The 16711-nt window shown below is 37.6% G+C and overlaps 1 protein-coding gene across 1 annotated transcript in view; it reads right to left on the reverse strand.

Moving 5' to 3' along the window:
* Nucleotides 1-4530: 4530 nt before the first annotated feature.
* The window catches only part of LOC139711434 (P2X purinoceptor 4-like), a 177436-nt gene continuing 165255 nt past the window's right edge, over nucleotides 4531-16711 (reverse strand). The window contains exons 10-12 of the mRNA XM_071623317.1: nucleotides 13519-13635; nucleotides 12171-12288; nucleotides 4531-4670 (exon numbers count right to left, since the gene is read on the reverse strand). Of these exons, the coding sequence (XP_071479418.1) occupies nucleotides 12220-12288; nucleotides 13519-13635 (186 nt within the window). The 3' untranslated portion in view covers nucleotides 4531-4670; nucleotides 12171-12219. The remainder of the gene's footprint in view (nucleotides 4671-12170; nucleotides 12289-13518; nucleotides 13636-16711) is intronic.

The raw sequence follows: 16711 nt of genomic DNA on the forward strand, positions 1-16711 counted from the left end.
AATCTTGTATGTTAAGTCGTAACAATGAAGAAATAAGGCAAACTCGGGGTCTTTTTTTTTTTAGAATAATTTAATCATGTGTCATTTTGTAACCAAGAATGTAAACTCTATTTTCGTCTACTTCAAACCGAAATTAGGCTAAACGCATCCATAATTGTACTGTTTTACGAACATGACATATAATGATTTCCGCGTTAAAACACCTTAGAAAATAGGCAAAATATCTTCATCTTGCTCACAGTATTATTACGCACGACTCCGTCCACGGTACCAGGAGTAATATATGCAGCAATTATATTGTATTTAATTCAGCAATCGCTTTAAGTGTTTATATAAACATGTATAAATCTTACAGATGTTAACCTCAACGGCACATTGCTCTACGTGATCGTCTTACTCTCGCACAACTAGGAATATGCAATGATCTACTGTTAAAGAACATTTCTTCGGCATTATTTTTGTCCGTCATCCTTAATATCAAGGGACACGATTTCTTCTTCCCTTGGGTAAACTGTTATTTCTGCAAGAAATGTTTTCAAATGAAACAATGTGCGTTATTGTTGTGTCTCCCTTTAGCACATTATCTATAAGAATGCATTTTGGGTATCTTATGAAAAACAGCATACAGCTTCACATCTTTCAGATCCCGCAGACCTCCGAAGGTGAAGAAAGGGGAATCCATTAAACCCCGCCCGATATCATGCAAAGGATTGGCAGTGCCTAGGTAATGTTACCACAACCTAAAAGAGAAAGAATATCCATTTACTTTATATGTTTTACACAATTGGTTGCACTATTGAGGGATGGTAAATTTTTACTGCATTGAATCCAGCGAAAAAACGTGGAAACAACGTAGTGAAATTATCATATTATATTCATGTTAACAATATCATGATACTAGTTTTAAATATCGGTATTGATGACATATCACTTATATTGTCATTGAATTATCATCATTGTTATTAAATCGTCATCATTATCATCATTATACATGCAATCTATTTCTGTTATCTTTGTGCGACACCATAATTGCGACAAATCATTACTCTTCATGAGCTTGTCAGCAAACGTGTGTTGCCCGAAACGGCGCACACAAGGTATCTCCATGCGCACTCATCTATACCTCTTCTGAGATGTAGCCATGTGTTCTGTATGACAAGAGAAAGGATGCTACTTCCTCGACAGATAAAAATAAAAGTCACCAACGGACCCGACCGTGACCAGTGTATTCATAAGGACATGGCGGTTTGAACCAGCTTATAACATATCTCTTACTTGGCACATTATTTTGCCTCAGGGATGAGAAACATTTCCATTTAGCTTGAGAGAAATGTCAAAGTATGGTTGACGAAGTTCTTGGCATTTAAGAATAGTGCACTGTGGGAGAGGGGAAAGGGAAATAGAGGGGAAAAATCCCGCAACGCTACCAAAAAGAAGCAGAGGATAGCTTTGTGGATTACGATATTGGCTGATTCATTCAGTAGCTGTACGCCACAGAGAATTGCGACTCTTCCAATCGTTTGGACTTGTCATGTTTACCCATATAGATCTCCGTATATAGATTCGGGCGAAACTGACACGTGAACGCCAGTAATCATAGTATCTGTGCGATGGCTCCTGGTCGGAGTGACACAACCTCGTGTGGTATTTAGCAACCACTCGATTTACACGAGGGATCGCTGTGCATTTGGGGAAATGTAAAACTGCCCGCGTGAATGGAAACGCACGATCATGGACGGGTTACTGAATATATTGGCCTCAAAAAGACATGGTTCATTAAAACATCAGAGCTTCAGAAAGAGTTTGTGTGAGAAGCCAGAGAGAAACAGTTACTGTATTACGCACACACACATACAACATGTTGGCAAAGAAGATACCTTTTCTGTCTTTAAAACAAAGAAGTATGCTTTTAGGAGGGATATCGGACCATCTACTGCTCTATCAATTTCGGCTATTATGATATGATATCATGAATATTTATTAGCGCGCCATGCTAAGATCATATTGTTATAGTATCTGTGGCTAGGTAGGTTGATAAAATCCGGTTTCTTGTATCGGAAGGAGGTTATACGGAATGGATATTTACTCATTTTCAAATCAGATAATCAACATAGAGAAGTGACATTTTTTAACAATCTGCATTGATTAATTAGTACAACGTCTTTGCTTTCACATCTTAAAAAAGGAACAAACACAGTTCACAACATTCAGGAAATGAAAATGAAATAAGTAAGTGAATTCGATGAAATGTCCAGAATGCTTTTATAAACCAACAATCAGTATTACCGCATGATTAAAGCTACAGAATGATCAGAAAATGGCTTTGTATACCAGTAGTCTTCAAACCGAAGGCGCAAAACGTAAACATCATTCATATGATATTTGCATATTCATGAGTCATGACTAGTAAACCATCTCTATCTCTTGGTACATACTCATCACACTACGATAATTACGTAAATCTACCGCTATTGCGTCGTTCACACTCACATTCATCTTTGAAAAATACTTTCTGTTTTGATGCAGTCTGCATATAACATTCTATAGCGGCCCCTACTTGACACCAACCTGCCATAAATAGCTCTGTATTAAAGGAAATCTACAAGTACAAGATTGGTTTACTTCGACAATGAGTTACATCAGAGCATGTACAACAAACATTTAGTGGTATTTTACAAGAAAGACTATTGTAACAAATCTATATACATCCAACATTTAGTCCGCGATACCTCAAAATAGCTCAGTAGAATATACTTGCTGGGCTCATAGCAAAAGCGTTTCAGGAAAGGAAAATGCGCAATTTTATTTTGTAAGCCATCTGTGACTGTGTGTATAAATATAATATTGTGTCATATCTATGATAAACATCAATATGCTCATAAAAAACACTAATCTTAGCGTAGATCGTGCTACTTCAAAAACACGGAGAGTTTGTCAATTCAACTGAGAGTAAGATAAGTTAGCTTAACCAATTTCGCTTGACAACAAACACCAGGTCATTTTATCATGAGGTAATCTTTCTTTGCCTAAGCTTTCCAAGTATTGCGTACAATAGTCACAACTGACGTATATTGAATCTCACCGAAGACTTTATAGTTGTATACTTGTCCTAAAGCAAGACACAGGGAATCGAAATAAGGTGTATGTGTGCGGTAACTAATAATATTGAATCAAATCGCGGATCTTGGTTGGAATAAATGTTTTATATATGAGTTGCTACATAAATTTGACACAACTGGCATCAGGAATGGTGGACAATATTTTCTGCAGTCGGATTTATAGATCATTTTGTCTTTGTGTCAGTCACCATGTACAAGATCCTTAATATGATAAGTTACAACTCTCATTTTCAATAGCAAATTTGATAAATATCACTTAGGCCTACCTGCAATTTTTTGTCATTTATCACTGGCAACAAAAAGCATATCACACTGTAAACGCTTGCTGTATTATACGTAAGATTGCTGTTTAAGAGAAGATTGAGCACTAATGAGTATGACTGGAAGTAATTGGGATAAATTGTTTCGACTTTTTCCACAAAGTCGACTAATATTTCTTGTGCTGTATTCACAAACGTGTATACACAGTACGTTGTTTGAGTTATCGGAAAAAACAGAAACAAGGATTTGAATATCAGTAATTCCTTTTCAATATCTTTCTAATGCACATCTTCGCTCATCTACGCTCCATTTTGTAGTACTTTTTAGACAAATAAGCAAATTCAGTGTATGTTTGCACATAGCTCCGAGCAATATCTCACAGTTCTCTGTTTAGACGCGTACAAATGATCAGTTTTATTGCAGTATGTCATACACGTTTGTGCAATATGTCATTGCAGTGTTCTTGAAATGAAATTGATTAGTCCAGTCCAAGTCAGTATAATCAATTGAACTGCAACTTAAAACTTACAATACGCATAAAACCGAATACATTGTCAATCCCAATTTGTCGAATATACAGTCAGTTGCAGCCGAACATGTAAAACAATTTCTATCCTATCTGCATACAGACCCCAAAGTTAGTCGCACGAATGTTTGAGGAGTGGAGTCATGGTGACGAAACGACGGCTGGAGACCAGGACTACGCTTCGCTGAAGACGGCTCACTTATACGAATTTCCGCTGAGCTAGTATTTACAGAAGAAGTGCTTAGACAATGGAACTCGTGTTTGAGCCAGTATCAAGGAGACACAACACATCAACAAAGTTCATTACAGTACTACACTTGGACAGCTTTGAAGTACGCTGCTATTATCGCGAGTCCCATTCCGTTCCACACAGAACGTCCCAGTCACTGGCATCGGGGGGAAAGGCCTACTTACACGTGATAGCTCCATTTGGAATACACGATGAAACATGTCCATTTTGAAGACGAATGGATACATAAACACACTTAACAGACGATCCTTTGGTTCTGCTAGTCTTTTTTTTCCGTAATAAGAGTATCTATGTTTCGTTTATATAAAAAGAAAAACTCAAATCTTTCCGAGGATGGAAGAAGGAGGTTCACGGCGTGCCATCACAAGTTCGTGGGTCTGTTGGTGTCGCGACTCGATGCGAGCGAGATCTCGTCGTGCGCTATGGAATGCCGACTGCTATTCGAGCGGTGGTTGTTTAGTTGTGTGATGGGGAGAGTCGTGACGAAAGCTTGCTCGCACAACTCCGCTATCTCCTATACAAGGTTGGAGAAGGGCACGGTGGGAAAAATAAAACGAAAAATTACGCAATCATACTTTGATCTGGCGTAAGTTATGCTTGTCACTTGTCAAACATATGGCTGATTTAATCCATGTGGGTCCTTTGTCGCCCTTTTTCTTTTCTGACATGAAAACATGATCCCGTTGTGCTCATAATGATGGAAAACGATCATTAGCAAATTATTATTCAAACAATTGCTGACTGACATTTCGTTCTGATACATTGCCTAGCAGGTATAGTGGCACGAGAAATCTCTGTGATCGACCATATTGCCGTTCCAATATTATCTTATATTTTAGACAAATTTGAAATATTATTAGTCAGATCATCATCGCGTTGAAAAAGAAAAAGAAAATGATAGCGTTAAAACGAGAAAAAAAAAGAACAATGCACGGATGATACAAAACAGCGACGTTCATACTGCACATACATGACACAATGGCTGCAGTCATTCTATTCGCTCCTAACATCGTCATCTAACGGCTTAAAAAATACACACAAACACATGAAGCGTTCCATAGATATTGAAATGACGCTCATAACTCGTAACAATTTGAATGATCATATCGTGCATAACAAAGGTAAGTTGCATGCCTGCGTCAATGACATGGTGTCAGTTGGAGTCATTCGATGTTGTTTGTATGAAATCAAACGAGAAATTCTTTTACAAAATTAACACATCCAATAAACTTTGCACGCTGATAGTGGTACTAATAGCGTGCAACAGTTGAAACACTGCGCATCTCAACGTGACACCATGTCGTTATCATAAAAGAGCTAAAGCTAGCGATAAATGATGCATTAGCTGAGGCAAAAAAAAAAAATAAGACAAAACAAAACAAAACTGCGATTTAACCAAGCAATCTCCCACGTAACAAAGCAAATCACTGTAGCGATGAAACGATTACAAAGATAATAATATTGTGCAAAGCAGAGCGTTGTTTCATCGGGATAGGTGTCTGTGCCATCAATACCTAAATCCTAGTTACACATGGATAATGTTGTTCTTATCATTACATTCAGTACTAAAGTACCATTCACAAGGAGCCACGGTCAGTGAAATGCTAAACCCTAAAACCCTAATATCTGGATTTTTAGGAACGATAGTCATCTTTTATCTTTAATTTTCAGCATTTTTCTTCTGAGGAATAGACATCTGATTCATTGGGACGTAAAAATTAAATACTGTGCAAGGAAATTTTAAAAAGCACTTTTGTGAATCTTAAGACAAAGTAGAATATCATGTTTTAGTACACTTCTAGGAGGCGATGAGATGATACGCCAAAAACAAAATGTTTTTAACCGCTCGTCATTTTTGCCTAAAAGCTTTATCAATGAATGTCAACACGTTCGTCTGTGCGTCCACCTATTTACCTTTGCTTCTATACTTTTGTAATGTTGATATGAGTAATCACATTATCATCCTGAACTGAGGAGGTTGGACTGTAATGGCTGGCGTCAATTTGAAGTCATCTTATCTTGGCCAAGGCTGTGACATAATTACTTAAATACTCTTTATCTTAGCTAACTTTCTCAGATCTACAGTCTCTTTTTTTCGGTGTATACCGTTTCTCTCACAATTTTACTATTATATTGTCTTTACACAATCGTCCTTCCATTACTTCTACTTCTGCTCGAATAAGACGGGGAATACTTCCTGTGTTTCACAGTTTTGTTATGCTAAGACCAACCTGCTGTAATCAAAGGAAGAAAGAAAAAAAGATAATAGACTTAACGCAGGATGCAACATCCGGTTAAATTGTATGATATCCCTTTATGTCTTCTTTACGTAATTCACTCTGCTGTCGTTCCAACGTTGAAAAAAAAAATGGTTAATGGGATTTTGCATTTGTACTGTCACATCAAAAATCTAACGAGAAAATTCATTGGGCGACCAATTAATTTCATAAATTCCCTTGTTATTTGGCTGAAAGGACTATAATAGGTAAAAATCATAGTGGTAAATATAGGATGACTAAAAATACTTAATCTCTAAAAACAAGGACGTGGCTGAAACAGACCACTTTTATTCATATTTAATTAACCTAATACCTGCAGAGGGAAGACGTTGTACACCTCCTTAAAGTTTTTTGGTTTAATCTACATTTTTCTTCTGCTCTTCTATTTTTACAGCTATAATATCATATCTGTAACATGAGTACACATCTCATACCTGTGTCTTTCTACAGTTACACACAAACAAACACACAAACACACACACACACGCACACACGCACATACGTTCGTATGTGCCTACTATTTTGTATTCACATTAAGTACAATATGCAAACATGAACCGCAAATCTGCAATGCTATCAAATTTTATCGATCAATGTTATTCTGTTAATTCAACTTCACGTTATTTGCTGTTTTGACGGCAGCTATACCATACACCTACTTCCTGTCCAGGAAAAAAAAAAGAAAGGATTATTTGTTTTCCTTCACTGCAAGAGAGATCAAAAGGAGACCTTTGCCATCTTGATAATCAAGGCATCATCCCGGATGTGAGAAAGAGGAAAATTTAAGTTTTTCTTCTTTTTTTTCTCAGCAGCAGTCTTTTTCCTTTATTTTTCGACCTTGGAGAAATTGGCCAATATCAACATATCTTTCCATATTTTCCTCATTCTAATCAAAATAAAAATCCAATTTCTCCATTAAAGAATCAAGAGACTCTAAGCAAAGCATATGGAGTTTTGTGGCTTAGTGGGTAGGACCCCAGACTGTCCATCACAAGGTCTGTGGTTCAAATCCCCTATAGCTACGGTTGTTGGGACCACTTAGCAGTAAAATCTTGATACCATTCTTATCTTGGTTATAATCATAACCACACCCTCGACCTACCGGTGTAACTAGATTAAAAAGATAATTTAGGCCTGATAAGGGAGCAAGATAATCATATTCATTTTATTCTTGGCCAGGGTCTATAGACTCATGTTTTGTCGTTTGATTTTTTTTTTCACACTTCCACAACAACAATCCTAAACGTTTCCCTACTGGCAAAGCTGTCTCTGTGGGTGTGTTCAGATGGTGTATCCGTGTTTTGTGGTCATAGGTAAGATTAAATTAAGTGTTTAGATTCAGATCCTCCATGTAGGTAGATCCCTCGGTGAAATGAGCTTATGACAGATAAATGGGCGCAATAACAATTGGTGTCCTTTGGCAAAAGGTTAATAAAAAAAATATGATGAATTAAATCCGGAATTTTGTGCTTAGCTTTGATCCTACGCTTCAGCATACAATATGACACACGTGACAAATCAAAAACTTTTTTTTTTTTTTGCTCTTGATAAATCAAAATTGTTATTTCGAGGTATTCAAGCCATTTCCGCACATTCCCTTGCCCCAGAAAACTTAATCTTGTCATTTTGACCTTGATCAGATTCGGCCTATACTCCATTAAGCTTTTACCGGTACACCAGTCATTATTCTAATCTTGTGTAATTCTTCAAATGGCCCGGCCTTGTTTTGGGAGACAACCACTTGGCTTCGTCCAATTGATGTTGTGAGACCGGATACAAGTTGCCAAATGGCTAATGATATCCTCTGATTTCACTCAACCCTAATCAGCATTATATAATACCTCAGGCTCATATGATCACCATTACATCTGCTTCTACCGCAATCATTTAATGATTCAGACATATTAATATGTGCCCCTTTCCATATAGATAGACCAAATTAAACTGGGTCTGGCTTGGAATAAAAATGTTTTTATATTTCTTTGATATGCCCTATCGGAGCGGCAGTTTTCATCTACAATGATTAAAAAAATGTCATCAACAGAGGAAGATAATGAGTTCTTATTACTATACAAACTTTATTCTTCATGGATATTAGCACAGCAGACTCCTTTCCCAATACTTTTGGCACTTAGCTTCATTATTTCCACCCTCCATTCAGTTATGGTCTTTCGCAAATGAATGAATGAAATGAATGACGATAAACATTTGGGTGACTGATTCATGTTTTGCAGGGAAGTGGGGCGTTTTCCGGTTTCCAATTGATGCCATTTAGCTCATCCGTCAGCAATTATAGGAATATGGCTAAGAGAAATATGATTCATCAATTCACTTTTCCTCGATTAATTAGTTCAATTGATGATGCCCGTGCATGCACGCAGCCCCCCCCCCCCACACACACACACACATACACACACATGCGTTTGAATTCATACAAACTTGCATTTTCATCTTTTTACATTCTCCGTCTCTGTCTCTGATTTCTTTTTACCGTTTTTTTCTTTTCTGCTCAACTCAATCATATGTATCTGAAGAGTTCAAGTAGCCGTTCTCATTTCAAAACTCTCTCCCTCTCTTTCTCTTTGTCTTTATTTTGTGTTAGATTTGATGCCGTGTCCTCTGTGACTTTAAATCTAGACCATGGCAATAAAACCCCTTTCATTCTGAAAATTGCCTTTAAGAACCTGGAGCATGCATGGGTTGCGCACTCATGGTCTTTTGGTAATAGAGAATCATGTTTGGGACGAGTTAATCGCATCTTTTTAAACGGAAGCCTCAAGGAGAAAAGTTTGAGTATGGGACATTAGTCACATGTTGCATGGTATAATACAGTTTTAACCCTTTTTTTATTCAGCACCCATCAGAATACTACGCGATTCTAGCACTCCATAGACCCATCAGACATGTCAGAGTCGAGTTGTCAATGGCTTAAATATTATGTGACACGTGGTCATGTTTCATTACGCTGTGATTTTATAAAAGTTGATATGATAACTGTCTTGTATCAATATGTCCTGTTTTATTTTTCAGTGGATTTCGATCTGACATGCAAAGTCCATTATAGAATTATGTGACGGAAGCTCCCTTTGCCGCATCTTATATGTTTACTGTATTGCAGCTTTCTAATGAAAGAACCCTTCTGTCACGCGATGGTAAATAGACAAACTTACATTAACAATAATCATTAATGGCTATGATATAACATGAAAATGGTGTTCGGCAATTGTTTTCTTCGTCTATTTTGCATGTATGAATCAATATCAAATATATCATTTTAGATGAACATATTATAACAAGGTCAGTATATGAATATGTGAAAGACAAGACACAGAATAATGATCGACCTGAAAAATATAACTGTTAATGCACTGTATGCGCACGTAATTCAATCCTTCTAACTATACTTAATAATTCTCGTACACTCACACAGACATGCACGCATATACTGTACAAACCCGCAAAATATTCATACGAAATCATCATTTTCATCATCATCATAATTCATCATCATTATCATCATCATCATCATTCCAGTCAATGTAAATTCCATGATTACTAGTGTTCACATTATATATATATATATATATATATATATATATATATATATATATACATATATATATATATATATATATATATATATATATATAAAGAAGCTACTGTGAGAAAGGAAGATGGAAATAGAAAAAGAGAGAAAGAGAAAGAGAGAGAATGAAAGAGAGAGGTGACGCACGAAACTTCAGACGGTATAATCAATGCCTTATGTTCTTTGACGTATACGCAGCATATGAATCATATAGTACATATCTACACCTATACATGGAACATAATGATATATAATAATCATACTGCCAAAAAAAAAGAACATGCACTGCTTCAGGTGCACATACAAATACGCGCATCCGACATACATACACACATAAACATACCCACACACATAAAGTACGGCATGTGTATTAAGCACATGTCACTTTTCACCACTAATTCGCAACTTCCCAATTCTTATTGCTATTTTTACCTCCACCTTCGCAATTGCAGTCACCTTCTCACAACCATTATACCATTAACTTTATAGATATCGTGCTGTTGCAAGGGGATGTAAGGCCGTCTGCGTGACATCCCTGTGTTACGTCACAACTAAATCACATCGACATGAATGCTCCAGAATCATCCTCTCTTCACAGCATGATCTACTTTAAACTAACATCGAGCTTTAGATCAGCGACGCAAATGCTGAGACGACGGTATAATGGGCAAAAATAGTGTTCTGTACATGCGCGAGACAGCTGTCTCCATTATCCAATCAGGAAGAGGCGTCGTCTTAGCGTTCGCGTCGCAGAATTAAAGCTTGCCATAATATATTGATATAATTGAGGACTCTGTAGATCCATAGCCACAGAAAATATTGAATCTGAGAGAGAAATAGCTTTATTACATGATTACTCGCAAAAAGTGAGGATGCTAATGGCTATAGAATTGTATGACTTTTAGAAAGGCATTGATGGCCCATGAAGTGGGAGTTTTGCGAGAGAAAAAATGAATTGGTCTGAAGGGGATGAAGAAATAAATGAAGGCACTAGGCAAACAAATCGGAATGGCACAAGAACAGACACTTGCATCTCAGTATAGCAAGCTCGAGATTGAGCGAACTAGGCCATGTCACAAACTGTGTCTACTTTCAGTGCATCGTAGTGGAAATAATGAGTGCATGCATAATTAAGCGGCCACAGGTGAAAAAACCGACAGAAAAAACGGTTACATCGCTGCAAGCAACAGGATAAACGGAAGCCAACTACAAAGCGAAACGAAATTTAACAAACACGGATGACTTGATGAATATATGCTACAACTAACAACAACATTATTTCGTGAAAATTATATTTTAAGTTATTTCATAAATACAATGATATTAATAGTTGACAAAGATGGTGCGGTGTGACACTATTGCTCTTTCTTGAAAAAAAAAAAGACAACACTATGTGGCAGCTACTTTCTATTGAAGATGAAGAGAATATACACAACGACTATAAAGAAGGGCTTCCCGAGTGAGTACTCGGAGATATCCTTCCTGCTCTACCAAGTAATGAAAAAGAAAGCTGAAATGTAATTTATCATTTATGCGAATCACACTTGTTTGCCAATTGTTCATGTAATCAAAGCGTTAATAATGCTATCAAAGTAATCTACTCGCGAGGAAATAGGGCAGAAAAATCTCGCGTTTACCACCCCCCCCCCCGAAAGAAAAACATTCCTTAAAAGAACCCTCTTTAAAATATTTTATGTTTTGGCCAATACTTTGCCTCTTAAGAGAACAATGAATATAAAGATCAGGCGCAGTTTACACTCACAATTGGCAAACAAGTGAGAATGGGTGAGAAATTAGATAAATGCAAAGAAAAAAGCGTGTGCAGTGTGGTGAACATGGTTCTGCGAGTGCAAAGTGCTGGACAAGATACTGCAAAGACGGCTGGTGCTGGAAGAAGCTACATAAATGTTGGAATAAAAAGACAAGCGGTGAAAGACCGGACGGAATCCTTGTGGTCCTACAAGAGCGGTGGAACTACGCACATCGCCACAAAATGGAAAACGGCTGCGACTGCTCGCAGCTGTGCATGGTGACAAGCGAATGATCCTCTCTAGCAACGTAAAATAAGATTTGCTAGCAATGTCTCTCGCTTTTTTCGGTTTGGTTTAAATGTTTGCTTTGTGTTGTCTGCTGTGCATTTTGTACCTACATTGCGATGAGAGATTCGTGTGCCATTCCGTTGTGTTGCGTGTACCAAGCTACCTGGTTGCCAATCGAGAGGTCGGGCTAGGACCTTTAGTGTCCCCCGCTGGTTTGCATGGAACAAGCTACGGTAGTGTGTGAAAAAGAATGGCGGCATGCAAAGCAGTGAAATCAAGGCGTATGTCATCTACGGACTGGTACTCATTCGACCCATTCCTCGATCAAAGAAAAGAACCATGAAGACAAAATAACGGAAGGATGAAGGGAAAATATTTACACGAAATGTGGGTCGTGTTTGTGAGATGATTAGTGATGATTATTGCCGACTATTGTGAAGTGCGATGGAACGAGCCTGCTTTCATCCAGGGAAGATGTTGAAGTGTTGTGTTTGCTCGCATTCTGGACTAGTCCCACATGTGCAACACAGTGTGTTGTGTTTTGGATGTAATGACCGTGAAATTAGTCGTCCATCAAGAACAAAAGTTCAATAAAGGCCTACATAAACACAAAGACAGTTGAAGATGAAGCGATTATGAGAAACTTGAATGACTGAAACAGAGACAAGCGAACAAATTATACAAGATGAAATAGATCTATGGATACAATGAATTACAGGAACGATTTAAATCTTGACGTATGGCTGAAATATCACATATCACTATCCGAAACATTGGTTTGTGTTATTGTACGTGTACCTAATTAATACTCTTGAGGCTAACATATTTCAGATATCTTTGTAGCATCAATAACTCTCATGGGGTATAGTTTGAAAGGGGGACAAGAATTTAAAACAAGACATTAGTCATGAAGAAGTTGGCTAAAGGCCATTCAGTATCATAATCTTTGTAAAATAATTATATTATCGTCACATTTTCTTGAGGAAACGCATCGAGAGTAATGTCGAAATATAGAATTGCACAAGCTATAATCCATATCTTTTGTTGAATTTCTTCTTCACTCTGCTTTAACTCCAAATTAAACAATGCTAGACATTTTGAATAAAGTTTTATTTTTATCTTAAACGTACACCAAGGAATGTTCTACGATTCATAACATACACAGTAAACAACGTTAAAAGCAAAAAGTTGTTGTCAACCTACATACTTATTTATAACGTAAAACATGTTACGCAAACAGTCATGAAACGTGATTTGAATAATACATAGGTGAAACATTGTACAACTGTGAATAAAACTCAAGTAATAAAGCAAAAAAAAAAGACAGAATAAGAATTCATTACTGAAATCTGTAGAAACATGTTTACATAACAATGTAAAATGGCCGGAGACATTCAAAAAGCATGTAAAATGACATCCCTGGGAAAATGAACGGGAGTTGAAGAATAATAGCCTTACCTCGTATGTCTTCTGTGCTCCATTCTCGTTGCTGGCAACGTTCTGGAATTTCGCTTCTTTGTAGTATTTCCTCTTCTTTAGAAAATAAAGCACCACGACGTCGCACATCACCGTCGCCTGCATGGGAATGAACAAAAATCTATTTAGCAATACAATCAAAACTTGATAAAAAAAAAACCTTGATGGTTAGTGCTAGGTCCACCATAATGGTTGTTGTGAGCCTGGAGTTTGTGAACTTAGAGGTAACTATACTAAAGAAAGGATACTGTGTACGCAAGCCAGTGTGCAATGTATATCCCATCCATACCCCTGAAGTTAACAAACGTTCTATTGTCGGGTTTTGTGTCTCTATGGTTTTCATCGTAGCCATCTTGGCTTAGTTTGGGATATGTGAATGCGTTTGCAGGATGTATAAGGTTCATCAGTCTTTCCCTGTAACCTTTCCAGTACTATCATCAAACACCTTTGATATTTACAACCAGTCTCACACAGCTCGATTACAACTTCATCATGTCAGATGGAAAAAGACAACAAACAACAAACAAACAAACAAAAACATCTATCTCTGTTTATCCAAGCAAACTCAGATTGATAAAATATGCACAGACACAGACACACACACACACACACACACACACACACAGAAATTGGTAGTTTTTGCAGACAGCAGCCACGAGTGGACTGGCGCGGCCCCGACAAAGTGCATCGCGAGAAAGGTGCCGCCTCCAATGCCGCAGACCTGTTAATCACAGTGGAAGAGGAAATGCACCTGCTGATGTTTTCAATAAGACATCGCGAGTGAATGCACGTGACTGCACTGGCCCGCCTCTGCTCTCACTGTTACATAGGATAGCACCAACTTGAGAACACACCTGTCTCTCATATATTGATGTATGTTTTATTTTTGTCATAAAACACACAAGTTGATTAACGCCCCTTTAGTATCATGCACCATTTCACAGTATAATGGTGCTTGATAGCGTTTTCATCTGCCTCTGTTGCTACATCTCACATGTGTATCATTTGGGACGGGCCGAATGTTCAATTTGTTATGTTTCAATTATTCAATTTACACAGCAAGTCGCATCGATTCTTATGTGCTTTTAACCTGCACACGCACGCACACACGCACGCACACACACACACGCACATGCACACACACACATTACATTATAATACTATCTAATGATTGCGTGTAACAATGTTATAACAATGTGTTAGTGCGTGAAGATTCGGTTCAATTATCATAATAATCCTAGTGGGCGCATTTCATGAAGCGTTCGGTCAGACATTTTTTTTTTTCTGACAAACTGTTACAAGCTACTGAAATCCTTGCATTTGATTGGATGAGAGCAAGATTGTCCGACAAATACAAAACTTTTCATAAAATATCCCCGGACGTTTCTTTCAGTTCCTCGCTCACGTTTTCTTTATCTTGTTCAAGCGTCAGTTGACGTTTCAATCTCTGAGAAAAATACTTGCCGTTCTCCCCTGTTCAAGAGTTTATAACAATGATGTTTACACAAAAAATTTGAATTCAAAGCAAGCATGTCACATAAGGCAGAATGACAGCTGATTAATTTTGTGATGAGCGCGATTGAATTGTAATTGCAATCGAGCCTACGAACATGTCAACATCAGATGGATCATAAAACCTCTTAGCTCTATCAATGAGCTCGACTTGCCTTCACCTGCTCCAGGGCAAACATTAGCTCCCATTTTTGTGCGACAGGTTCTTTAATCCGCTCCTTTAGGGAAGAATGAAGACGTCAGCAACATCCAAAACCACCTCCTACGGTCGTTTCACAGAGAAAGACCCTCAAAGCATACCATCCATCATCGAAGATGGAGCAGGATGATTCCATGAGGCATGGAAGATAGACTAATGAAGGCATATACGTTCTCTGGCTCAGCCCTGATACCGGTGATGCCAGGACGACCAAAAGGCGTTCGTCGCTTGGTAATTGCATGATTTCATTTTCCCCTTTTAAGATGTAGAATAACCTCTTCCTGTGCAATTTGATCGCCTCGCGTGAAAACTAATCGTGTGCCCCATGTGTGTTTTCCCAGAGCAACAATGGCTAGTACATCATTAAAACACTCCTTCTCAGTTTGAGTGTTCTTTTGCTCCGTATTGAACTGAAGGTTCGTGATGACGTGATGACAATATCTACCTCATCCCCAGGCCGTGAACAAGAGAAATGTCAGGTAATCTGAGACAACCTCCCATCCAAGTTTCAGACAATGCCATTGACATCGGTATAGTTAGCAAACAAAGTTTAACAGTTTCCTACATTGCTCATGCTACTATACTGCGTCTCACAATATCTGACTATGATATTGCCATTTTAGTATAGGTTTTCCCGGCCAATTTCGCACTTGTGTCAGTCCAATTCCTAATTGCTGCATTCAATTTAGCAAAATTTAGCGTAGATGACATGTTCGGTAGTTCAATTTTATGATCTCTTCATTCAAATTCATTTTGGAGCATTCAAATTACCTTTAGCGTCATTCTAATTAACACTTTTTCAATTGAAATTCGTAAAACTAGCACCATTTCGTTGTTCGTTCATTCAATTTAGAATGATATAGTCACGTGATCACGGACATGCCGCACTCGTTCATTCAAATTCATTTTTGGGCATCCAATTTAACATCTTTTGCAGTCAATTTAGCACGCATGTTTATGCTTTGGTTCTTTCTTTATTGTTTTTTTTTGTCAACACAGTTACTGTTTTGCAAGCGTCATTACATGTCATATTTTCGTACTTATTTGAAAGATTTTGGCAACAGGTTTTTTTTTTTCTTCAATGTGCTTAGTGATTCTTCCAGTCCCAAGATTTAGTGCATCATGTGGCCACAACTTATCTGGCCGTTGAGTGCTTTATTCCGAGTGTGTCGGCCAGTTCTAGGAAGTCAAGGTTATGATCATCAAATGTTTCTATAATTCTTTTTCTGTCTTCTTGAGAAATACGTCTGCACATGTATCTAATTTGTGCTGTCATGACTGCAAGAAGATGAAGTTAATTTGTAGTATTGGTACATGTAGGCCTAAAATGACATGTATGAAAGAAAAGGGGCGTTACAGAACAACAAACCCGAGTTATGTATGGTAAAAAATATGATACTTTTACTGCTTAACAGTGCGTGGATGAAACAAAAAGTCACATAGAAATACGCGTTTAAATGTTAT

This window comes from Diadema antillarum, unplaced genomic scaffold (genome assembly GCF_040938485.1).
Source record: "Diadema antillarum isolate AM-2024a unplaced genomic scaffold, OU_Dant_1.0 seq00001659_RagTag, whole genome shotgun sequence".
Lineage (NCBI taxonomy): Eukaryota > Metazoa > Echinodermata > Echinoidea > Diadematoida > Diadematidae > Diadema > Diadema antillarum.